Here is a 26,116-nt window from a genome sequence, read left to right as displayed (position 1 = left end):
TGGGCTCTGTTGGCCTCACTGTGCCCTCCTGCTACTTGCTAGAAATCCTGTTCCAGGTGACAGGGATTGAGGAGGGGAGGAGCTAGATGGAGGTCATAAAGAGGTCAAAATATGTGACCTTGTTTGAGTCATTTTGTGCCTCAGTTTCCTAATTTTTAAAATGGGACTATAATTCCTATGTCATGGAGTTGTAAAGATGGAGCATTCAGTCATTCAGCTAACATTTTTTGAGCACCTACTGTGTGCCAGGCCCTGTACTCAAGAAAAGATGTTTTAGTGACAATATCTGTATCAGAAATGACCAGGAAAGTGGTGAGTGCTTTGCACTTGTGGGCTCCTCTGGTTGCAGTGACAGCAGGAGGGTCTTATTGCTGGAGCCCCATCTGACCCGGGGGTAATAACACTATGCCCAACCTCCGATGTGTCCTGGGCTGAGGCTCAGCGCTCTCCGGTGCCCCAGGGGTCAAGAGCGCAAGTTACGAAGCACAGGAGGGGGTGTCGGGCTGCCCTCCAGGCTGCTCTGCGCCAGGCCCAGGTGTCATGGGCCTCAGGTAGCGAGTGAATGAATATAATCAGTTCCCGGGAGACAGAGCACCTACCTCCCTGCCAGTCTTTTCCCCCTTCCCCTGCTCACAGGGCCCACCTTCCCTGGGTGCTCCCAAATGAAGGCAGCCCAGGGCCTCCTCTCCTCAGATGCAGAACTCCTGGTAGGGGCCACGTGTTAAGTGTTTGTCCCAGCAACACAAGCAGTCGGTAGCTCTGTGTTAAATAAAATTTACAAAGTTGATGGGCAGCCACTCTGAGCCTTGCTTTTCTCATCTGAAAAATGGGGAAAGGCAGCCTGCCCCTTTTTCACAGATTGGCCTTGGGGACATGTGAACTGGGCTGGTAAACACAGGTCAAACGCCATTGTGGGGTGGCCTGCAGGTCAGTGCAAGTGGGACACAAGCGTCTGGAGTGGGCTGTCCTCAGGTGCCAGGCAGGGCTGAGGAGTAGCCCATGGGCTTGGCCTCACAGGCTATGCCTGGAAAAATCTTGGTACCGCCCGAGATGCCCCCGCCATTCATCCTCTTCCAGTCCATCCCTCCCTCGCTGTGGGCACAATCGCGCCTCGTCATTCCTTCCACAGACACCACAACCAGCTGTTCATTCATTCTCTCAACACTCATGTGCGTCTGCCATGCGCCAGGCCCTGGCAGGGGACACACACAGAAGACACGTGTGCTGGAAGGTGGTCCAGCCGTAGAGAAGGAACAGGATGGACTGGGGGGAGGTCATGGCTTACCTGGACGCGGGCGTCAGAGTAAACCTCCACTAAAAAAGGAGACATTTGAATAGAGCCCGGAAGGGGTGGAGGGTGGGAGCCCTGTGGGTATCTGGGAGGAGGTGTTTCAATCAGAGGCATAGCAGTGCAAAGGCCCTGAGGTGGAATGTGGTTAGAGCAGGAGGAGAGGAGGTCAGAGGGCAGTAGGGGCCAGGTCAGGCAGGGCCACTAAATCAGAGTCTGTGGCCATTACTTTGAGGTGGAAATCGTGGGAGAGGTTTCTTTGCCCTGCCCAGACACCATTCCTACAGCAGCACAGCTCTGGTGGGGTATAAGGAAGGACTTCCCGATTGCACCCAGAGTGGGGGTGGTGGTACGACATGTCAGTCGTCTGGGTGGAGAAAGAAAGGGGTCCCGGGTGACCCTAGGGTATTTGGCTTCAGCAGCCGGAAGGACAGAGTTGTCCCCAGCTGAGCTGGAGGGGGCTGGGGAAGAGTGAGTCCAGGTGACGATCAGGTCTTGGACACGTTGAGTTGGAGATGCTGGCTCGACAGCCAGCTGGAGATGTGTCTGAGCTGAATATGTGCTTCTAGAGGCCCTGGCCGAGCCGCGCCTTCCCAGACTGGGCGCCGAGGATGACCAGAGAGCCCAGCTCTTTGAGCCCTTGGTTCCCCATCTGCCTCCTGGGGCTGCTCTCCCTGTCCCCGTCGTCAGGAGCCCACCTCTCTCCGCCAGCCAGCATGTGGAGGTGCTCATGTGAGGTTGGAATTCTGCAGCTCCCAGTGTCGGAGGGCAGCCTGCTTTGGTGCCCACGGTTGATCTGCATTGGTCACGGGCGTTTTCCTGGGCAGAGCTCACTCCTGGGCCTTGCACGTGCTGTACCCTCTGTCTGGACTGCCCTCCAGCTCTGCAGTGCCACCTTCACCTGCCAGACCCTTAGGCTGGGTCAGGCCCCTCGTCATGCATCCTACCCGCCAAGGCTCACCCTCCTCCCTCCGCTCATCCGGTCCAGATTAGATTGTATGTCTGCTGTGCTTGAACTCGAATCTCCGGGGCAGGCCCGCATCTGCCCTGCCCACCACTGTGTCCCTTCCCAGTGCCCAGCCTAGAGCCTGGCTCATAAGCCTTGGAATGAATGAGTGAGGAGTGAGCGAGCTAGGAGGGAATTTGCACAAGGTCAGAAACACCTGTATTTTGTCAGCGATAAGTCCTGCTAGGTTTATCTCAAGCCAGCCCTGCGGACAACTCGGGCTCACCAGGCAGAGTGACTCCTCCTGGCCTGGCCACCTTCCTGGGGCTCCTCAGAAGGAGGTGTGGCTGCTGGGATGGTACTTGATCTCCCTTCTCCCGGCAGCTGTGGGTCCCACACAGCCCACTGGGGGGATTTGCATCACTGAAGAATTCGCCATGGAGGGAACACCAGAGAGTAACCTGCACTCCCATTCCATTTACATGCAGCTTGGCTGGCTTTGAGAGGCCAAGTGCTAGCGAGAAGCAAATCCCAGAGGAAGTGGACATTCTCCCCGCTATCTGGTTCAGGATTCCTGGGGGAGGGGGCATAGGATCTGAGGGAGCCCATCTTTGCCCTGCCCAGACAACATTCCTACAGCAGCATAGCTCTGGTGGGGTATAAGGAAGGACTTCCCGATTGCACCCAGCTCAGGGAGGTAGTGGGGGTCCGGATGCAGGGCTGGACATAAATGAGCTGTGGCCCTCACCTGCACCCAATTTCCTATTTTAAATCTGACCACTGGAGTCCACTTTGAGCTTAGGAAGGCCTAATGACCTAGGGGCCAGGGCCAGGGCTCCGGAGCCATACTTGGCTGGTTTAAATTCTGGTTCAGCACAGACTGGCTGCATGACCTTGGCTATGTTGCTTCACTCCCTAGGCCTCAGTCTTCATCCATAAAGTGGGTGTGAATGAGTCTGCACCTGGCCGGGGTGCAGTGTAACTTCGGAGGGAATCACACACAGAAAACTCAGCACCAGTTCCTTTCCTTAGTGCTCTGCTGCCTGTTGGAGTTGGAGCCCCTTTCCCAGCCTTGCCTTCCATTCTCTCTCCCACTGGTTAATGGAGGATATTCGGGTAAATCTCATGCCAAGTGTTTCCCAAAGACTCTTCTTTGCCAGGCTGCAAGCTATGCTCTGCAGAGAGGTTGGTGACAGACTAGGCTGCAGCTCCAACCCAAAGCAACGGTCAGTAAAGTGAGGTGAGGACTGTGGGTTTGAGGATGGGGTAGGAGAAATCAGGGATGACTTCCTAGTGGAGGTAACTTGGCCAGGTAGAAGAGGAACAAGGCCAGTGAACACAGCTGGCCCTGATGGGTTGAGTTCTGGTCTTTGCTCCACCTCTCCTCTCTACCTTGGTGTCCTCCGGTGGCCTGGCAGCTTCCACAGCGGGCTCTCTACCCTGAAGAAGTACAGAGGGTCCTGAGGGGGAGTCTCTGTTCTCCTCAAGGCAGGAGGCGGTGTTGAGGATACATACAGAGGACGGCTATTTGTGGCTCAGCGAGGATTTGACTCATGCTGGGGGGTGGGGAGGATGTGCAGGAGGGGAGATGGGGACATGTGAATGACAGAATCTGACCAGAATGGTTAGTGGCACGTGCACAGGGCCTATCTTGCCACCCCCAGTCAGGCTTCAGCACCAGTGTGGGGCAGGCACAGGCTTATGGAGCTCCTGGCTCCTCCCTGACTCACCTGGTGACCTTTACAGGTACCTCAACCCTACTGTGCACCTCCCGAGACCATGCTTGGGCATGGCTCCGCCATGACAACACCTGGCTGGGTACACAGGGGCTGTGTCAATATGTCTACCTGCTGAGCACCAGCCGCCCTGAACCTCAATTTACCTGTTTGTCCCATGGGCCTGGGCAGGGGTTGAATTTCCCATTGTGCCTTCCTACCTGGAGAATGTGCTGGGGAGAGAAGGAGGCACTGCAGAGCCCCAAATGCCCACAGTCTATCTATGTCAGTGACTAGGACAAGTGGCTCTGGGCCTGGGGGGCAGACGGTGGGTCGTGGGCAGAGCGGCAGATATCCGTGTCCCTGGCCTGGACCCTTTGCTTTTGCTCTGGGGAGGCCTCGGCTAGTTCCTGAACTCTTCTTGCTCGTTCCTAAGGGTGCCAGAGACGGGGAGGAGGACAGCCTGGGGTGGGCCACTTCTTCCCCGCACTTGCTTCTGGCTTCCTAGAAGAAGTGGCCGCTCCAGCACCCGGCCCTTCTGGGAGAGCCATGAATTATGCACGGAAGCCACAGGCCTGGGCAGGCCTGTCATAAATGAGCTTTAATAATTCACACGGAGAGAAGCCAGCAGAAGGGAGGGCCTCTGGGCCTCCCAGCCCACCTGCCTCCTCCTGTGGCCGGCCACACACAGGCTGGGCAGGGTGGGAAGAAGGTCGCCCCGACTCTGGGAGGAGCGTCAACTCAGCACAGGGCTGTTCTTCAGGCTGGAGAGCAGGAGCGTCCGTTAGGGTTCCCAGCCCCGGACGGAGGCTGACTGTAAACAAAGAGGAGGCCTGACCAAGTACTGGCTAAAACAGTAACCCCAGGAGGGCACGCGGAGATCAGGCCCTGCTTGAGCAGGGGTGCAACTTAAATGGGGGCAAGCTGGACTTCATTAAGCAAATGACGTGTGTGCAGAGACCCGAAGGAGGTGGATTTCTGAGGAAAGACGGATCCGGGCAGAGGGAACAGCGTGTCCCAAGGCCTGTGCCACAGTGTATGCAAGCCCCGGTGTGCAGTGGGAAGGCCAGAGAGCTGGCGACCACACTTAGCCTGGAGGCAGATGATGGCGGCCCAGGCCAGGCTGGGGGCCAGGCAGGTGGTGGACAGTGGGCAGGTTCGGGCACAGTGAAGTTGGAGCCCCCAGGCTTGCTGATGGGTTGGATGTGGCTGTGAGAGAAAGAGGTTCCAGGTCCCTCTGAGGCTTTTGGCCTGAACAGAGGGAGCTGCCATCAGCTGAGCCAGGGGAGGGGGTCGGTGGGGGAGTGGAGGGAGAGTGAGGATCCAGAGGGAGGTCAGGGTCTCGGTTTGGGGCACATTTAGTTTAAGAGGCTTGTTAGATAGCCAAGTGACCGCCATGCTGGCAGCTGGGCATTGAAGCCCAGCATGCCCAGGAGAGGTACGCGTCATCCTGACTGGCATTCAGTAGTTGTGTGACCTTGGGCTCCATGCCTCAGTTTTCCCCTCTGAGGATTGGGGGTGATCCAACTACTGTGAAATGCATTAAGGAAGTGTAGCGAGAGCCCGGGCCTGTCACTGCTGTGATGCCTGGCGCGCAGGTGCAGGCCCCAGGCAGGAAGGCCCCAATCAGACCCCCGGGAAATGGATTCCCAAATGGCCTGTGGAGGCCTCAGGCCACCCTTCTTTGGGAAAGTGAGACCCGGAAAGGCCAATCCACAGAGCTCTGTGTGGACCACGAGGCAGGTCCTGGAACATAGTAGGAGCTGGCAGAGAGACGGTCCTGGCCCCTCCCCACCCAGGCCATCACCCCAGCCGAGCCCTCCAACCTCTCCCACAGAACAGCCTTTTTCTTCCTGCTCCATACCTCCTTCCGGCTCCCCTGCCCCTTGGTGCCTTCTCCAGCCCCCCTCCCAGTACTGCAGGGGCTGCTTTCCCATGGAGGGCCCCTTAGGGCCTTCTCTGAGGTACAAACACCTCATGCTGCTTTCACCTTAAGGTGAAAGGATGTTATGAAGGTCACACAACTAACAATGGTGGAAACGAAGGCAGGCTCAGGTGGGCCTTCCATGCTGTCCTCCTCACTGACACCGGGAAACCGTCCCCTTCTCAGCCCGCGTGCCCCTGGCTTGTCTCATCCATGCAGTCCTCCCTGATTGCTGGTGCCCCTGTGAGCCCTCCAGCCTGCACTGATGGTGGGAAGGGAGGCGGTGCTGTGGCCATTTGTTGTGTGAGCCTGGACACTCTCCATCTGTCTGGGCCAAGTGGGCTGCCTGGCTCTCCCAGCCCTGGGTGATGCTGCTCCCTGGCTCCAGGCCTTCTCCTCCCCTCGGCTCCTTCCCTCCCCCATCAAGGAGTAAATACTGGGCCCTAATTAAAGCCAGATGACTGTTCACCGTTAGTCTGAGGGTGGGAGGTGCACAGGCTTGCTGCCTCCCAGCTGAGAGCCAACTAGAAGAGAGAGCTTTCTCCCCGGCAAAGAAAGAAGGGACAGCCCATAATTAACCTCATTAAGTAGCAGTATTTGGGCAGGGTCCCAAGACACACGTCGTCGAGGCCAATAGATCTGGACTAATTCGAGCTTCGGCACCAACCCCTCCCCAGCTCCAGAGAATGGCTGGGATGGCTGGTGGGGGTGGGGTGGATGCTTCTGGGTGCTCTATGATGCTCACACTGGGAGTCCCTTTAGCTGAGTCACAAATCCATTGAAGGTGAGCCAGTCCCTTTGAGGCCTGCGCCTTAGTTTCCCTGCGTATGAAGCGGTTGGTGGCTAGCTGGGAGCCTTCCCCCACCGTGCATTGGCGGAACCAGCGTCTCCCCTCTCACCCTCCATGGTTTGTGCAGCACGAGGCCAGGGCTGGCCCGGCTCCTTACCTCCAGGCACGCTGATCCCAGCTGGCCTCTCGGGGGTGAATGACCTTGGCTGGATTTGCCCTCTGCCAGCCCTGTTGTTCTTGGAAGGTTGAAATCAAATCAGGGTCAGGGATCCCACCTTCGGCTTTGAACCTCAAAAGACACTGTGGGGACAGAGCCCCAGAGAGCAGTTTCCAGGCTCTCGGCCTCACGTGGAAAGGTGCTCACTCAGGTAGTAAATGGCCATCAACTGTGATCGAGTGGCCATCAGCTGTGGCTAGTTGGCCGTCAGGTGTAACCGGCGAGCAATTGGCCACTAATATAACTGCCATGGCTATGCTAGCAGAAAATGGGGGGCTAGCAAGAAGATGGTGGCTGAGCCTGCAAGGGGTGCAGAGGATTGTGAACGGTGTGGCTCTTGCTTCCTGTGTCTCCAACCGTCCTGCGTTCTTATGTGGGGAGCGGGAGCAGAGACCCCGCAGGCCGCCCCGCGCGCCAGACGCTGAGGCCCAAGAGCCTTCTTTCCTGAGAGCAATAAGCAGGAAGGAGGCTCTACCCTTCCTGAGCTGTCTCCCTTGTGTCGGGGTCGTGGCCATGCAGGGGCGCTGCAGCCCACCTGGCGGCCCCAGTCTGAGAAGGAGGCACAGCCATCCCATGCCTAAGGAAGGAGATTGGGCCCCGCTGTCCAGATGGATCTGTGTGCTCCTAAGTCCTTTCCAAGGGGCAGTGGTCACCACCTGCCTCCTCTTTGGGTCCTAGGATGTGCACAAGTGGCGAGCCTTGTCTTCATTTTCCAGGTGGGGAAACTGAGGCTTAAGGGGGGCACACCTGGTTCTAGCCTTGGCAGGGCCACGGCTGGATCTGGGCACTCAGTCTGAGGAGAGAGCGACGTCTACATGAGTGGCCATGGAGGACGCCCCGGCGGAGGTGACTCTGGAGGTGCCACAGCCCCGGGGTGCAGCCGTGAGCTTCCTGCCATTTGCAGTCGGGCTGTGGCCCAGGGAAGGGGCCAGCTGTGTCCCAAGCCCAGCCTCAGCAGGGCTCACAGTTCTCTGAGCTGTGGGTGGCTGTGGGTGGTGTCAGCCTAACACAGAGGTCCTTTCCTCCCCCACTTCCTGCCCTGTCTTTCTCTTTTCCTCCTGCAGAAGACTGAGAAGGCGCCCAGGTGGGAGGTGGCAGGCCAGCTGAAATATAATCAGAGTAATTAAATAACACTTTATTTTAAATCGTTGCCTCCCCCAGAGCTGGAAGAATAATTGGCCAGCCTGTCACAGAGAAGCAGGAGACCCGTGGGCCCCCACCATTGCCAAGTGTGGTTCATAGCGCCCTTGGCAGCAAGTGGCCTCTGCTGTGCCTGCTGCCTGCACCCCTCACCTGCCCCAGTCTAGTGATGTCCTGGCATCCACCCCTCCCACGTCACCTGCTGTGCCACTCTCAGCTGAGACCGCTCCTAAACCCCGACTGGAACGGGGTTTATCGAGGCAGCCTGGAGCAGAGTTTCAGTGCCTCCTTGGGAGTGGGGAACAGGCCTGCAGAGGCCCAGGCTGGGAGTCCCGAGGCCCTCGCCACTGCTAGGCCTTGGCCTCTCCTGGGCCTCCCCCGGCTGCTCTTGAACAAAGTCCTCCCCCCCTTCTTGCCCCTCTGCAGGGTCCGGCCGCCCACACCCTCCCGTGCCCTCTGAGGGTGAACCTGCAGTGTCACCTGTCTCTGTTTTTTTGATTTGTTTAATTATAGATGAGTTTTCTGCATAATTTATTCCAAAAGCCTGGATTATACTGTACAATTAAATCACATTCTGATCAACAGCTTCACGTATAAAATTAACAACTGGCAACAGTTTAATCTATGCTGCTGCATCTGTACGTATGCTCTTCCCCCCATTTCTCTCTGCCCCGCTCCCTCCTTTTCTTCCCCTCCCCCTTTTCTCCCTTCCTCCTCTTGTGCTGCCTTTTCCTACCCCCATCCTCTTTGCCCTGTCCCTCTCTCCCCTGGGGGGGGGCGCTTTGCAGCTGGCAGCCCCCACCTGAGTGCTCTGTAGTTTGAACTGGGGCCTCCCCAGCCTTCCAGCTGGGGTCTCGATGGTTCTATCTGCTAAAGGGGGTCCTCCGCCCTGCTCCTTGCCCACATACAGATGACTTTGCTCCCTTGCTGATGGTGACACCCCTCTTCCCCCACATACTCCTCAGCATTCCCTGGAGACTAAGGCCTGGCATCCACAGCAGCTGGTGTCGGTTTCTTCCCACTGGGCTGCCCTCAGGCTGCTGGTCTTGGGAAACATGGCACTTTTACCCTGTGCCCGCTCCCAGTCTCTCTCAGCTGGGGAGCAGGGGTTTGAAGGGAGCCATTAGGGGACTCCTTTCCATGGCACCCTCCCTCTCTACCCCCTCTCCCCAAGTGCTTGCGGGGCGGGGTGGGGGAAGGGGCTGAATGGGATGAGCTTCAAACCCTCAGGGGACTGCCTAGTAAGGTTGCTGTGTGAATTTATTTGGCCTTACTCAGCCACTCATTAGTACCCCTGTTCACAGACAGGAGAGCTGAGGGTCAGAGAGGGCAGAACTCTCTCAGATGACACGGCTGGCAGAAGTAGCCTTTCCTGGAGCCTCACAGTCTTAGAAGGGTGGGTCCATGGCTGATGGAGCCACGAGGACAAGTCCAGCTTCTCTCTAGAGGCTGTAGCCCTGCACCCATCCTTGCCAGTGGCCTCAGTTTTCTTGTTTGTGAAATGGGGGTGCAGAGCCTGGACCCTCCTAGGTTTGGGCACATTGGAGGCCATGGTAGTGCTTGGCTCTATCCCCAGCCTCCTGTGCCCCCAGCAATCATTCCGGCTGCAGCCCCTGGCCGGACATGCCTCCGCCCAGATATTGTCTCTCCTCAGTCTTATTAATTTGGCACTTAGAGACCTCTGGAGATAAGCAGTGTCATCTCAGTGAGGACCGTGGGACATCACAGGGATGCAGGGAGCCAGCAGGTGGGTCTACCCAGTGGGGAGGGTGGCCCATGGGATGCATTGGCAGGGTCAGGCACTTGGTCCCAGGCTGATGGGAGCCCAGGCAGGATTTGGTCCATTGTGTTTGACCCAGTGGGGCCGTGGATCCTTCCAGAGCCCCCGTGCCCTTCTGCTGGGGTGAGGAGGACTGTGCCCGGCCAGGGTTAGTCTCAGCTTGGTGGGTGCTTTCTCTAGCCTCAGGGTAGGACGTGCATGGTTGACTTCCTGCCTCTTCAATCCCATGTATCTCCCCTTGGAGCCAGCATTGGGATACCAGCCAAACCCTGGAACCCACAAAGTCATGTCTCTGTGATGATGAAGTGAATGACCTGTCATGTTCTTTTAAATTACTGGGCCTACGTTTTGCCTTCCTAATTGGGTTTGCTGTAGGTGAATAATCAGAGTAACTTGTTTGCTCTGCATTGTGATGATGCACAGCGCAGCTGGAGCCAGGGGTCTACCCATCAGGCCCAGTGTGCTGGACCAAAGGGGCTAGAGCCACCCCTAGACCCCAGGAGAGTGTGTGTCCTGATGTGTCACGGGTATGCCAGTCCCTGCAGCCCATAGCCGAGTCGAGCTGCTCAGCCTGCGGATAGGAGTGGGGAGACTTGTGTGCATGTGTGCATACATGTGGGGGGGGGGGCAGGGAGAAAGAAAGGGAGAGAGGGAGAGGGAATGTGTGTTTGGGGGAAGAATTGGACTTTTCCTGATTTGGCTCTTCTAAAAACTTTTTTAGTATCGAAATAGCCTTTTTTGATGAAATGATGGTGATTATAATAATAATAATAATAATGTGTTTTCTGAACAAAATAAAAACTTGGCATCCATGCCTGTTCATCCAATTAATTTTCTTTTACTTACCTGTGAAATCCTAGAACCGAAGACCTATAGATACACTAGAAAAGAGGCAACCGCCTGGGCCTGCATCAGTGCTGTGCTGGTAAATGTGTACAGTCGCTCTCCAGGGGGGAAAACTGATTGGCAGCCTTTGCCGATTTATAAATATTCCCACCATGGCCGGTTTCAAGCTCCCAAGGTGATGACACTGCGTGCGGAGTTGGGAAGAGGTGCCCACTCTCGGCTCTTGCTGACTCCAGCACGGCCTGGAATCCAGTTCTGTGCTCACTACTGCCTGGGTGCGTGACCTTGGACAGGTCACTTAAAGCCTCTGTGCCTGTTTTTCCTCATCTGTGACTTCAGGATGATGGTTTGCTTCTTTGTGAGGATTGAAGCAAAAGAGCTGGTGACATGCTGGCACCACACCTTGTACATGACGGTGCCCTTGTACATATTAGTCCGGGGAAGGATTATGATTGGCATTCTGTCCCCTAAGCCAGTGAATAGCTGAGGTCAGAGACGGGGCCAGGGCAGAGCTAATGGTTCCCCTTGGAGATCAGCTCCTTGGCCTCACCCGTTCATGTGCCACCTGCCTAGCTAGACACAGGACTGTGAGCGGCCCATCTTAGTTAGCATTAACGCCTCAGACTCCGTCTTAGGAACACAGAACAGCCACCTGCCACACTATCCACCCACAGTCAGGGCCAAGCGATCGGCACGTGGCGGACAGGAGCTGGAGCGAAGCAGGCTCTGCATTCTCTGTGGGCTTTACCCTCCCCGGCTGGTGGCCGAGGCCTGATTGCCTTTCGTTCCTGGCCTCCGTCCGGGCTCAGGGTTAGCTTTCCCCTGCAGTGGGGAGTGGGGGTGGACATCAGGCTGTGGCTCAACCAGCAACAAGCCGAAGCCAATACCTCTTTCTTTTGATGTTGATTTTTTTTTCCATCGTGGTCCTGACATTCAGCTTGGCAAATTGCAATTAGTGATCTGCCTGCCTCCTGCTCTGAGTTCCCATGCCAACAGACCCGGGCACACACAATGGCACGGGCCCATCCCCCCAGCCACAGGCCTGAGGAGGGATGTGGGGCAGGGCAAGCTCTTCTAACCCACGGAACCAGAAGAGGCCTGGCCCCACGTGGCGCGAGGGAATGCAAGGAGGTAGCAGGCCCAGGGCAGTAGGGCCAGACACAATCTCCCGGACCCTATGGCTCCCAGGGAGCGCTCCAGAGGCTGGGGGGCTGGCACCACCCCACCCTACCTCGTCCTACGGGCTATGTTTGACCCGGGGAGTATTTAAATCGTTGTGGTAATTGTCCTGTGAGTCCCCCCTGGAAAGGCCTCCTGGTGTGTCTGTGGGATAGGGAAGTTGAGATGCCTTTTTCAGATACATTAGGACAGGGGGTTCTGGTCACAGCGGAAGCGCCTTGGCAGCACGGACAGTGTCTCTCTGGCCAGCCCCTTTGCTCACCTGATTGGCACTGCTTGAAATGGGGGCGTCACAGGTTAGAACTCGGGCCAGGCCTCTCCCCAGGTGCAATCCCTGTTCATAGGTGCAGGCTGAGAATACAGGGCCACGTGCCCACCTGTCCATCCTGCCCACTCCGAAGCCTGTGCAGCACCCCTGACCCGCCTGTTTACCCTACGAGGTAGCACTGGTGCGAAGGAAACCTGCTCAGGCTGGTGGCTCAGGTGAAGAACACATGGTGGCTTGCTGGGTCCCCAGAAAAGGGTAGGATGCTTTGAACCGTACCTGTGGTTAGATGGTTCATGGGGGGCATCCAGCAATGAGCCCAGATAAACATTTGTTTACTGGAGTGCTGGAAAGGCGAGGGCCATCTGAGCCGGAAGCTCTCCAGGTCCGCTGCTCAGAAGAGACCCAGACGGGCAGGACCCTGTGCTGGGTTGTGCAAAGACTTTGTGGTGGCAACAGCAACTCATGTTCCCTCGCCTTCCCCAGACCCCACCCAGCCGGGGGCACGGGAGGCTCTGAGACCCGGCAGGCACCCCTGGCTCCCTCCCGTCGTCCTCTTCCCCAGAGGCCAGAATCCGCACGCTCAGAGCAGTAGCATCAAGGGCTGGCTCTTCACGGTGAAAACTCGTCTCCCTGCAGGCTTCTTGGAGCTGCTCGACTCCCTCAGTGCAGTTAAGCTGCAGGCCGCTGTCCTCCCCAGCTGGCCAACAGTACACGAAAGGAGCCTCGGCCTCGGGGTCTAGATTTCAAAGGACTCACGGGCGCACTCTGGTTCTGCAGGGGCGGCTGCCGGGCTCGGCTGTTTCTGCACCAGGCGGGCCTCCTGACATCTCTCTCCTCTCACACAGGATGCAGCACTGGGCCCGGCGCCTCGAGCAGGAGATTGACGGTGTGATGCGGATCTTTGGGGGCGTCCAGCAGCTCCAGGAGGTAAGCCTGCTGCGCCTGGCTTTCGCTTCAGGGACCCTCTCCCAAGTGGGAATGGGGGACAGGCTTCAGAAATAAGACGTGAGGAAGGTTTGGCGGGCGTTGTTGAGGAACTGGCGTGGTGGGACACAGCTGGCCCCATTGGGGCATGAGGTGCCGTAACTAGGAAAACAGTCTCCTTCGGGTCTTGGCCTCTTCTTCCCGAGATGACTAGAGAAGTGGCACCCAGTCCAGTGTGGGGTCGGGCTTCGCAGGTTTTCAGGTGGATGAGGTCTGTGTTTCAGGCCGTGTCGGGGGCAGGGTCCAGCCGATGCAGCTATACACACAAGCCAGAGGGTCTGTACACGCAGGGAGTGGTGATCAGGCCACACAGCCCCGGGGAGCAGAGGTGCCCACTCAAGGCACTGTCCCACGAGACAAGATGAGTTGAAAGCCGGTGCTTGGCAAGATGAGGGATCAAGGAGCGGGAGAGGTGATTGATTAGACAGGAGCAACCACATTCATCCTGGGAGATTATGTTAATGTTTGAAATAGTGATGTGAAGAGTAAGCCATCCGTCACCCCCCAGAAGGCTGCAAAATGTGTCGCTGTCAGGCTCCTGAGCCGTCGCTCTTTATGTGAAAGCGCAGAGCCTTGAGAGCTGATCTCTGGGAGGGGCTGGGGTAGCAGTCCCAAGTCGGCTCGGACTTCCAGAACTTCCAGGAGCTCGTTCCTGGGGCCTGGCACCAGGAAGTATGACCAGGGGATTGACGGGCATTTCCTGCCAATGGTTGTCCTGGGAATAGCAGAGCACATGAAGTTACTGTTAGGGAGTCCAGGCCCAGGGCCCAGTGATGAGATACTCCACTGTGTTCCCGTCATCCTTCTCGGTCAGGGCTAGGATCAGTAGATATAAATTCTGTGGGGCAGCTACCATGGGGTGTGGTCGTTGGTCCGTTCCCCACGCTTAGCTTACAGCGGGGGCCCAGGAAATGGTGGTGGCAATAAGTGGGCTGTGGATGTAGGACCTCTGGCGCAAGATGGGCTGATCAGGGGTATTTACTGAGGTGGTGACCTATCAGGAAGAGGGAACCCAGGTCTGAAGGTCAAAGCCACCCACTTGCTGGGTGTCCTCCCCCTCGTGGCCCAGCCTCTCTGAACCTCCCTTCCCTGGTTGGTTGTTGGGCTTGAATTGCAGTAACCCCATCCCACTCTCTTCCTGTGAACTCTCAGTGACTCAGCCGAGCTCGGAGGCCGGCAGAGCTTTCCAGAGAAAGCGCTGTAGGACAAGCTGTTCCAAAACAGAAGTCAATTTATGCTCAGGAATAGCACCCAACACTAACTAGGTCCTAAGTGGGCACTGTCAAGTGCAGCCATGTAGGTTACTGAAGAAAGGAGAGTTCCCCGGGATGTGTATCATGTGCCTTTCCAAGTTTCATATCGGGGCATAAGATGTACCCCACGTGAGGAGTTAACCATGCACCTCCAGTCAAGAATCTTCCATGCTTTGAATCCACACCTCAAGGACATTGTTCGTTTATAGTCACGGGCAGCTCAGACCCGGAAAGTTTGCCAATGAGGAAATAGTGTACACATTTTATGCCTGAGATTCGGCTCTGAGTGAATCACTGAGCTTCCTGGATGGTGAGGCCCACTGATGGAATCCCTGCCCGACATACCCACTGTGTGCCCGTGGGCAAGTCCTGGACCCTCTCTGATCCTCATTCTTGGTCCATGGCGTGGCTGGGAGGTCTGGCTGGAGGAGGAGGTGGTGAGAATGGCAGTGGACAGACTGACACAGATATACCCCCTTTTCTAGAAGTCAAATTTGTATTTCCCTCAGTGATCATTTTCACTCCTAGGATGTGTTGTTCCCTTCCTTTCTGATGGCAGTTGAGAGATTCCAGACACTTTCATCAATGAGCACTTCTTTCTCCACCCCCACATGCCCAGCGGTCACCAAAGTCAGGAAGCTGGCTGTGGCAGAGCTAGGGCTGGGACCTGGAGCTCCTGACTCCTGTTCCAGGGGGCTTCTCTGGCTATGCCTCCCCATCTCAGAAGGGTGGGCAAGATAAGCTGGGGAAGTGGGGAGCTGGGCTGGAGTGGGGCCATGCTTGGTGTGGCAGTGGCCAGCCTGGCAGGCAGGCAGAGAAGTGCTGACCTGGCATTCCCAGCTCCTCCTGGCATCCCTCTGCCTGCCGCCGGCTGCCAGCTCTCCAGCGGCCCTCTGTCCTGCTCCAGTTTTTTCTCACCTGCTTCCTCAGCCTCTTACTTCCCACTGACAGCTCTGGGGCTCCTTCTCAGGCACAAGGCACTCTGGTGAGGTGGGTGCCAGGGGAGCAGGTAGAGAGTTCTAGAGGAAAAGGACAACCCTGGGGGAGCCAGGAGGAAACCAACCTGTTTGCTCCCCACCCCCCCACAACCCACCCCCCATCCTGTCTGAGCCACCATGGCTCTCCTTCAAATGCATATGAGAGGGCTGTGTGCCCAGCCCATGGCCGGCTCGGACGGGTCAGGAGGATGCTTGCAGCAGTGCCCTGAGTAGCTGCAGGTGCTCCCCGACCCTGGCACCAGCCCTCCCATTGGGGCCGCCCCTCCGCAGGCCTCCCTGAGCTGATTCTGAGCTGCCCCACCACCTTGCACTGGGGTGATCCTGCCATCTGCCTTCTTTCCCTACGTGGCTGCCCTCTCCGCCTGTCCCAGTCCTAGAGGCTGCCCCACCCCCAGAAGCTGGGAGCCTCAGAGCTGGCAGCTGTAAGAGTTCAGAAACTGCAGACAGTGGCATTTGGGAGCATTTTCCTTGCCTTGGCACTTTCTTCCTCCCGACCTCACCACAACCCCATGGGGCGTGGCTGAGTGCAGACTGTGGCCCATTTATAGGTTGGAACCCATGACATACCTGTGTCTATGGGCCATGTTGAAGACCCCATCACGTTTCCTCATCTAAGCCCAGGACCAGCATAGAGCAGGCGCCCCCACTGTGGTGCTCAGGTGCCATTCCCACCCCCATGCTTAGCCAGGCACTCCTGAGCCGTGTTCCCTTGGGTAACCCAACCTGCCCTCCCATCCAGCCCTGGCCTACTCCTGCCATGAACAGGTCGCAAACGTGAGGACCCTGCTGTAGTCTGCCCTGTCCAGAGCCCCTGGACGCTGAGGGAGGTCTCCTAAGCCCTTCTCTACCCTCCCCCATTAGCACCATATTGTCCCCATCCTGGGGGGGGAAAGCAGAGAGCATATGCTTGGTATCTGAGCTCATTTACATAATGAGCCTGATCAGGATGAATAATTCATCAGGTGCCTGGGGGTGCACATGGGAGGATGTGGAGGCGGCTGTCTCCCCACTCTGAAGCCCAGGTCACTCTGATGGGTACAGCCAGGGACCTACCACGTTCTGACTGGGTGTTCAGGGTAGAAGGGAAACAACTCTGTAGACCTGTGGGAAAACAAAGCAGGAGAGATTATAGTTAGACGTGGGGAAGAAGCAGTGCTCGTCAGGTACACCAGCCCTGAGATGGGTTCTAGGCCTGGGGGAGACACCTTCCTTGGAGGGTCTCTACGGAAGGAAGTAGACAAGATTCTGTCGGGGGTGGGAGTCGGAGATGAGAGAAAGCAGCCTGGCCAGAGCTGGGCTGGGCACAGAGACATGGGATGGCCATATGTGGGGACCATAGGCCATCTCTGGGACCTAAGCCAAGTCTGGACCTACAAGGGTCTTTCTCAGTCCACATCAACATGCTGGTCAAGGCAGAAATGGTTTAGAGTCTGGCCCACATCCCTGGCCACCAGGAGGGCCCTAGCCCGGCTTCTGGTTACTCCCATGGTCCTGTCATAGACATGGGGAAACCAAGGTCCTGGCCAACGGTCGCCATCAGCCATAGCATCCTGGAGCCCCGACAGGCCAGTCCTGAGTAGTGGTGCGGCTGTAGAGAAATATCAAGGCAGAGGTGTAAGCCTGGGGCCTGCCTGTGCTTCTCTGGACAGTCCTGGTGATTCAGACTGGAGGCGTCCATGTATCCCCTCCTTTGGGTGGCCAAGAACGGTCCTTCTGAGCCTGGGGTGAAGCTGCTCCGCAGGCCCAGCCTTTATCGTCAGCGCCTGGCCGTCCCCGCTCCCTGCCTGCTCAGTGCTCCCTGGGCATGTGTAATTAATATTTGTGGAGCGCCACATCTGGAGCTGGCTCCCAGCAAGGACCAAAGTCTGGCCACATCGAGGGCCCCTTTCCTGAGGGTCTCAGGGAAGCTGGGACAGGGCTTCTGTGTAGATACCTTTGAGATCAGCCTCTCCCTGTCCCCCCACCCCTCCACCCCTACTGGTACCACCAACTCCTGAAACACATGCGCACTCACACACTGGCTCCGGGGGTGCTGGCTGAAGCTGTGGTTGGCTCCCTTTTGGGGAGGGTCATCTCCGGGCATCTCGGCATCTCAGGTGGGGTTAGCAGGGTTGAAGAGTGCCAGAGAAGCTCTGAACCCTAGCTGGGCTGCGGCAGAAGAGGAGGAAGGAAGCAGGGGTGTGGGAGATGCCAGGGGCAGAAGAAGCCCTTGGGGGGCCAGGAAAAGGAAGCTCAAGTGGTGTGACCCCCAGACCCCACAGTTGGTCCTTCTATCAGAGCACTGTGGTTCACATGCACCCCAAGAGACAGGCCTGCAGCTCCTTGGCCAAGCAGAACCCCTCACACAGGCCCAGCATGGCTATCCCAGCTGATGTGCTCAGGGGCAGGTGAGGAGGCGTGCTGAGGGAGCCCCCTCACACCCATCACAGCCCCTCCCCAAGGCTCTCGGAAGCCTCAGAACCACCATCCTAGGGGTTCTGTGCTTGCTCCTTGTGCAGCCCCTACCCCTCCTCAGCCACCTCCCGGTGAGGCCCAGCAGTGTCCTCCTCATGGGGATGTGGGATGTGTGGGGGTGGGGAGTGGGGGGGCACGGAGTGCGGGTGTGAAATATGCTGCTGGGTAGGGATTGCTGCCATTCGCCTTCTTAAAAACCCACATATATTATTCTTTAATGGAAAGTTAATTGTCTTATTATTCCCTCCATATGGTCCTCTTGCTCAGCACCCAGCGGGGATGCATGGGGCTGAGGGGGGGCTCCTGAGAGGGCGTCTGAAACGTGGTGAGGCCGCCACTTGTGCATAATTGGATACACACAGGCAGATACATGGGAGCCTGGCCGAAGGCCTGCCAGGACCCCCTTTCTGTCCCCCCCAGCCCAGCCTGCTCCCCACCTCTTTCTATCCCAGGCCCTGCCCTGGGGTGGGCTCTTCTGGCGACGCCCCCCCTCCGGCACACACACACACACACACACACACACACACACACACACACACACTGCAAGGTCTGGGAACACTCTCTCCTGAGCACTGTGTGGAGATACAGGATGGTTGTCACCCTCCTGTTTGCCGCCTCCCCACACACGCTCCCTCATCGCCTGCAGGAGAAAATTCCATTTTTGAGAAGCTTTTCAAAAGCTGTTTCATCTGTGGCAGGAGCTCCTGCCTGAGGGCCAGCTGACTAGCTTGGGTCTCCTGCACACACCCTCCCAGAGAGGGGGTGCAAGGAGGTCAGGGTTGGGGGAGGGCTGCCCTAAGACACCTGGCCTTGGGGCCCTGCCTCCTGTGGGCCTGCCTTCCATGGGCACCAGCCGCCTGGAGCCTCCCCACCCCGACGGGTTGGGCCAGTACCAGGGCTCTTCAAGGCCCCTGTCCCCTCCCAGGCTCTTCTTCCTGCGCCCCAGAATGTGAGGGTCGTAGGTGAGAACAGCCTCATAGCAGGTGGGTGATGCAGTGACAGGAAGGTCCCCAGAGGGGCATGAGGGGGTGGCTACATCCATGCTCCTGGGGTCTGGCGGAGGAGGCCCCTGGGGTCCTGGGATAGGCTTGGCCAGGAGGTGATGCCCAGGTTTCTGTGGAGGTGGTGGTAGGTGACAGGGGCACCTCTAGGTGGGAGCACCAGGACAAGGGCCACCAGCTTCCACCTTGTGCCAAGAGGTCACGGTGGGGCCACAATCAAGGTCAGCTCCCACAGGATAGGAAACAAACAACTCAGAGCAGGAGACAAGAGCTATGCCTTCCGAAGGAGGGACCTGCCTAAGGTCCCACAGCTGGTAAGTGGCAGAACTGGAATCTGAACCTGGAGCCTGTACCATGGGCAGCAACTGAACGGTGGGTGGTGGTTGAAAGAGTGATGTGGGCAGGAATGGCAGGGCTGGGTATTCCCACACTGGGGGGCCTGGGACATGTTGTCCTGCCTCTCTGAGCTTTAGTTCCCCTGCCTGTGAAGTGGGGATCTGAGCACCCCTGTGCTCGTGGGAGATGTGAGGATCTCAAGAGAGTGGGGGCACGGAAAGGCTGCAGACAGAGCCCTGCAGGTGTGGGGGTGCCTTTGTGCGTCCCCCCACTATCAATTGCCTGTTCTTGTCTCAGCCCAGGAGCTCTTCCCTGCTGCCTTAGTTCTAAGTGGAACAGGACACCAGAGATGTGTGGCTTATAAACAACAGAGATGTATTTCTTTTGGTTCTGGAGTCTGGGAGGTCCAGGCATAACAGGTGTGGTGTTTGGTAAAGGCCCACTTCCTAGCTCATAGACAGCCGTCTTCTCTTTGTCCTCACATGATGGAAGGGCAACGATCTCTCTGGAGTGTCCTTTATTAGGGCACTGATCCCATTCATGAGGGCCGTGCCCTTCTGATCTCATCACCTCCCAAAGAGACCACCGCCAAATACCATCACGTTGGGGATTAGGTTTCTATGCATGAATATAGGGGAACACAACAAACATTCAGTCTGTAGCACCAGTGGACTATGACAGTTTGGGGGGACCTTACTAGGAGAAGCACAAAGGCTACCAGGGCTTAAATAAACAGGGTCTATGGGCCATTGAAGGGTGGGTGGCTTCTTGGGCCAGGAACCCAGGGAGCCAGCTACAGAAGCACCCCTGGGGAAGAGGTGGATGCAGGTGAAAAAAAGGGTCCCTATACCCCAGAAGAGGCCTGTGAGTCTGTTTCTCAAATCAGTCAACTGGTTGGCAGCTTGTCTCCCAGGGCCCGTGCGCTCAGGAGGGCCTGGGGCTTGGCTGGCACTGGAGTATGGGTAGTAGGAAGCTACCAACCTCTGGGTGGGCCCCAGGTGTTAGCACTGGGAATTGGAGGTTAATTGTGTGGGTCGGAAAATGAAGTGACGGAATCCAGGGCTAAGCATCAGGAGCTCCTGAGGGGGGCGGCCCCAGGGATCTCTGACTGGGGTCCCTCAGTTTAAGAGAGAGTCTCGGAAGCATGATTAGAACCTTGCCTGCAGACAGACAGCGCCACTCTCTCTGGAAGTTTTGATTGAGAGCCCAGGGCCTTACTGCAGGCCCCTTCCCTGAAGTGGGGGCCCTCACCCCTTCCATCACGGGAATCTGGATGTTTGTCAGACTTTCCTAAGGCAAGAGCCCCCCACACACGTGCATGAACACATGTACATGTGTAGGGTGTTCTGATGACACCTGACTGCTCCTCTGGGACCCCCAGAGAGGCTGGCCTTGCATCAGGACAGCTGAGGGTCCACTCCGATGGGGACCCAGCACTTACCGATGGGTCTCCCCCCGACCCCCCCCAACCCCTGCATCCACCTCTGGAGAGTGACGGGTCTGCACATCCAGAGCCAAGCGCTGGTCTGGATGATCAAGGGTAGGAGGTGGGGGGGGGAAGACCCATTGGGTTTCCGTGCTGGGCCCCCAGGATGGCTGACCCGATCTGCATTCCTCCCTCCTCTTCCACCCCATCCATCGCTGCAGCGGTGGCAGCCATGGGGACACTTGCCTGAGATTCGTGGAGCCCCTAGCATTTGGCAGAGGCAGAGAAGTAATTGGTTCTGACAACAAACCGCAGCCGGCCCCAGGGGCAGCATGAGCAGCATTTACCACGACCAGGCAGGAGACGGGGGCTCAGCCTGGCTCCCTCCACCCTCTCTGAGTGTGGCTCCCTCTTCTCGTGTGCAGAGATCTAGTGTTTAGGGGAGGTTTATCGAGCCCCAGACCTCCCACTTTCCCATACCTCTCTCTCAGCCTGGGACCTGGTGCCTCTGCACAGGGCTGGCCGGCTCCTTGTATAGGGGAAACTGAGGCAGGGAGTACATCCTAGGTAGACTCTTCAGACCCCCTCCTTGCCTGTCCTTGGTTCTCCTGAACCAGGGAACCATGTGTCTGCCTTGGCCGCAGGATGCAGGTTGGGTGTTGGGCCCCCACCTGAGAGGGTGTGCAGGCCACGTGTGCTGGCAGTGTGCAAGGTGCATTATGTGCCACCAGCCTGGCGTGGAGTAGGTGCTCAGCTAGTCACTGTTCATTGGAAGGCCAAGCATCTGAGGACCGAGGGGAGAGAGCAGGGCTCTGACTGTGGGAGCCATCCAGCCCCACATGGGGAAGCAGACCCAGTGCATCACAGTAGAGCTTTGGTGTCAGAGAGCCTGGTGTCAGAGGTCAGCTTGCATGGGGTCTGCCAGGCTTGGCCCCACATAGAGGGTGAATGACTGCTCTTTGTGAGGGAATAGAGGGGATGGGGACCATGGAGAAGGGCTCAGGCAAAGAGCCGGCTATACGGTGTGCTGGCACCCAGAGGTCAGGCTGGGGCAAGAGAGGCTGGGCCGTTCCTCGGGTGACTCGATGGCCTGGCCAAAGTGTGTGGCCTGGGCACGGCAAGCAGCGAGCCTTTGGGCCTCCCAGCTATCCATGCGCCCTCCCCACCCCACTAGACTTCTGAGCTTCTTCCTCATGCCCTTGCCACTCTCCTCACTGACCCCCATCTCCTCCAGGCCTCTACCTGGTTTGAAAGCCAGCTTACAACTTCCTCCCCCAGGAGGCCCTCCAGGTCAGTGCTGAGGCCAGCGGTGTCCGCGCTCCCCACCCTCTCCTGCCTTTGTACCCTTCGAGTCCACATAGAAGGCAGGAGCGGCCAGGAGCCTTTGGTGGGCCCAGTGCAGTCTCCCCATCCTACAGGGTAGGGACACCATGACCAGAAGGGCAGGGTCACTCTGGGGCTCCCGAGAGCCCACCTGATCACGGGCAGTCAGGCCCAGAAGGCAGCTGGCACCTGCTGGTCCTGCATCCTGTGACTCCCTGGGACACAGTACTGACCTGCAGAGGCTGTGTGGGGTGGAGTGCAGCCAACCACGTGTGGAAGAGAGGACAGAAGTGTGACGCTGCACGTGGGACTGTGGGCATGTGTGTGCATGTGAAAGGGAACACGTGAACCTGTGTGTGTGTGCGTGCAAATGGGGGCATGAACAGGTGAGCTTTTGTGGGTCTGTACCAGGGGGTGATGGAGCCTGCATGAAGGCGGCCTGTGGGGGTGTGACCAGGTCTGCATGTGTGTGCAAGCGTGTGACCTCAGGCATGTGTGCTTTGGGGGCTGTGACCAGGCAAGCATGTCCATGCGCGCGTGTGTAGCTGAGTACACAGTTCTCCGTGCTCCGTGCGCAGGTGTGAGCAGGCACGCTTGCGGGCCAGGGTGGCACTGCTGAGAGCTCTGTCACCAGAGCAGGCGAGAACTACTTACCTGATTAATTAGTGAGGCTGAGAAATCGTAGTTGTGGGTGGAGCTCTCATTCGCACACACAAATACACACACACCGTGTCCCCGTGCGTGGTAAACGTGCCCTCTAGTCGCTTTGCCTGATCTGTGCTCACTGGCCCTGCAGGGGGACAAGGCCCTAGCAGGTTGTGGATCCTGTTCTCACAGCCGGTGTCTGTGCCCCGCAGTGGGCGCTGGACCAAGCGACCCCCCTGTGGAGAGCACAGGTCTTGTGCGGTCCATCCTCGCTGTCCCCAGTCCAGTGCTCACAGGGGCCACCGGGACATTGTCCCCATTTCACAGATGACAGAGCTTTGACTGGTAAGCAGCATCAGGCAGGAGCCCCCTTTCCAGGTCACGGGCCTCCTGGTGAGGGGGAGCAGCCCTTCCTCACCTGGGCTGGGAACACTTTGGGTGCCTGTAGACTTAGATCAGAGCTGGAGTTTGTGGGCTGCTTCTTCCAGCACAGGGCAAGTCACTGGCACCTACAACCCCCAGGGGCCTTGCCATCCACCAGCTTCCTCCACAGCTCCCTGCAGGCAGGCCCGGGGCCTGATACCCCAGAAGCCTGCTGGACGCCGCTCATCTCCTGTCCCCAGAAAGTGACAGCCCCCGTGCTCCCTGTTCTGTTTCCTCTGTGAGCACAGCTCCTGGGGCTCCAATGGCGTTAGTGGGGCTTGCCCTGAAGCCCAGAGTCTCACAGGTAGGCCTGCTGTCCCCTCCTGCGCCCCTCACAGGTCCCTGGGCCCTGCCACTCCTTGCATCCTCGTGCAGGGAGACCCTGAAGCTGGGTCAAGTGGCAGCCACTTGTCTCTTGATCAGGTGTTGACAGAGGAGCCTTCATTATGCTCCATCTACAGGCACGGAATAAATTGGTGTGCAGTGAATTTATTCTTTTTAAAGAGGGACTTTCACACTGGGGAAAACTTTTAAAAAGAACATTTATATAAAAAGCAATTACCGTGCCAGTAATTTTTATGTATTCTCCCCCTTCCCTTGCTGCCTTTGTGTTTGAACGTGACCGCCTTCTGGGCAGCTGCAGCCTGGCTCCCCTGCCTCCCAACTATAGCTTCCCGCCTATCAGAACACCTCCTCCACCGGGAAGGCAACGGTACAGGGCCCGAGCCCAGCAGGGGTGCGGGCTTCAGGAGCATGGCTGGGTGGATTTATGTTCAAAACTCGGGTGCTTTGGAATTTCCTCCCGTGGGTCTCTGTCCCAAGGTTACTCCCTTTCCAGGGCTGGCACAACCCTTCTGAGCCCCTTTTGGCAGCAGCCATGCACTTAAGGCACCTGTTTCCCAGCAGTCTGCCGGCCCCCATTCTGTAAGGGGGAGGTGGTGGTGCGGGAGCAGGTATTTTCCCTCCCGAGGAGGCACTAACGGGCACCCTGCTTCCCCAGCCATTATTGCTCTCACACTCGATGCATTATGTAAATTGTCTCTGTTGCTAAGTGGTAGAGCTGCTCAGGGGGAACGGAGGTCTGGAGCCTCCTGGGGGGGTGGCAGGAGACTGGCCTTAGAAACCCACTGCTCTGCATCCAAGAGAGTGTTGCAGGCCCCCAGCTCAGACTAGGACCCCCAGGCTTTGCACACTGTCTCTCAAACCACAGCACTGTGAGAGTAGTGGCTGCCCCCCACAGCAGACTGGGGGCTCCCAGGAGGCAGGGTGGACTTCCTCATTGGGCAGGGCTGTCAGATTGGGCCTTTGCCTCCCACCTCAGACTGGCTCGGAGGGCAGGACTCATGCCCTTCTGCTGCCTACTCACCCACAGAGCCTCCTTAGAAACCCTTGGCAGAGCTGGAAAAGGTCATGTCCACCCATGGAGCTGGGTGACCCACAGCCCGCCCCTTGGGGACCCTGAGGTTCCTTCTGCAGTGAGCACCCAGTGAACTCAGGCTATAGAAGGATGAATTTTGGAGCAGAACACACGCTGGCGCACCAGCAAGTTCTGGGTCCCTAGGGGCCTGGGATCTCCATGAGGCATGTGGGGGCACGATGGTTCCTGAGCCTGGGTGAGGCCTGGGTATGGAGGGGCCTCTCCTGGGATGTTTGCCTGGCTTTCCATCTTCCCTTTGGAGACACGAGACTTGCTGGGGGACACAAGACCCGCCAGGGGAGCCCAGCCCGCCCAAGGGCTCTGGGTCCAAGGTCTCATTCTTCGAGGACATTTGCAGCCCACCCAGCCTCACTTCTCAGGCAGTCCCTTCCCCAGGTGTGGCTGCCTGTGGGTCTGGGTGAGATGGGCCACCTGACCTCGGCACAGGTTTCAACAGACACTGGTGCAAAGGTAGTGCTTCTGTGGCTGCAGCTTCTTCCACCACCACCACCCCCCCCCCCGGCACTGTCCCCACTGCCCCCAGGATGAGTGGTCATCAGCTTGCTTGCTGATTACTCCCAGCATTTGGGACATATAGGCGTGGGAGTGAGGCATCACCAGTACCAAGCTGAGGTTTCGGTCTAAGGAGCATGGTCTGGGAACTCCGTACTCAGCTGATCAGGGTGGAAACCTCAACCTGTTTTCATTTGCGGAAGAGTAGACAGAGGTGATGGTGATCCCAGTAGAGCATAAAGTCAACTGCTGCCCTTTGGGGGGCCCTGCTTCAAAGCGAGAGGCTGAATCAAAGCTGTCATTCCCCTGAGCCCGACTCTTCTGTCGACATTTTTCTCTCGCCTTTCTTCTTTCCTCCCCACCCCCTTTTCGCCTTTTCTTACTTGTTTTCTTACATTTCTAGATGGATTTTTAATGTTAGGGTTTTAAAATCAGCATCACATATGTACATAGTGTAACGTCATAGTTTACCAAGCACAGAAGCCCCCTCCCTTCCATTTCCAGCTCCCCAGAGGCTGTCACTTTCTCATCTCAGAAGTCCACATCTCTAAACGACATACTTACGTTTACTTCATGATTGTTCAGTCTTCGGCATATCCATGGACGTCCGCTGGAGGAGAGGAGGGCTTAGCGCTCCCCGCCCCCCCTGCAGTCCCATCCCTTGCCCTCCTGGTGTCATCACACTGTGATACGATTGGCTCAAGACTCCGTGTTGACATCGTCCTGACTGGGGCTGGTGCTAAGCAGAACTGTCACCCGTAGTACACACTTCTGAGTACAAGTTTTACATTTTCTACTTGCAGGGAACAACTGTCTGGTGTTAGTTCCTTTGCTTAGTTTTCTGTGAACTTTTCCTAATTCTGCGCCAAACTCCCCACCCTCCTATCTGATCCCCTCTCATACATGCAGACACATCGGGGTTCTGTCAAATTTGCCGTCCAGGGAAGTCTGGCCTGGAGCCTCCTTCTTTGCTGCTGTGAAGACAGCCCGCCCTCCCAGCCTGCGGCTCAGACATGTGCTGGGGTGACCCTCCCCTGTGTTCTGGGCCCAAGTCTTCTCTTTCCTGGGTACTGTGGCCTCTTCCTCAGTTTCTGGTTTCCTCTTGCATTTTGGTAGAGAACGTTTAAAATTGGCTTCCTGAGAAGAGGTACAGGGGAGCCAGACCTTCGAAGCTTCCATGTCTCAGAAAGCCTGCCCTCCCCCCAACACTTGGCAGAGATTCCAGGTGGGTGTGGAAGTCCAGGGTGGAA

The 26,116-nt window shown here is 57.4% G+C and overlaps 1 protein-coding gene across 5 annotated transcripts in view; it reads left to right on the top strand.

Annotated features, from left to right (window-relative positions):
• Window positions 1-26,116, top strand: part of CACNA2D2 (calcium voltage-gated channel auxiliary subunit alpha2delta 2) — a 133,741-nt gene that overhangs the window by 12,833 nt on the left and 94,792 nt on the right. For all 5 annotated transcript variants that reach the window (XM_081071612.1, XM_081071616.1, XM_081071614.1 and 2 more), the window contains exon 2: window positions 12,939-13,020. In XM_081071612.1, coding sequence (XP_080927738.1) covers window positions 12,939-13,020 — 82 coding nt within the window. The remainder of the gene's footprint in view (window positions 1-12,938; window positions 13,021-26,116) is intronic.

This window comes from Rhinolophus hipposideros (assembly GCF_964194185.1).
Source record: "Rhinolophus hipposideros genome assembly, chromosome: 14".
In the NCBI taxonomy this organism is placed as follows: Eukaryota; Metazoa; Chordata; class Mammalia; order Chiroptera; family Rhinolophidae; genus Rhinolophus; species Rhinolophus hipposideros.
This window is presented reverse-complemented; position numbering and strand designations above follow the sequence as displayed.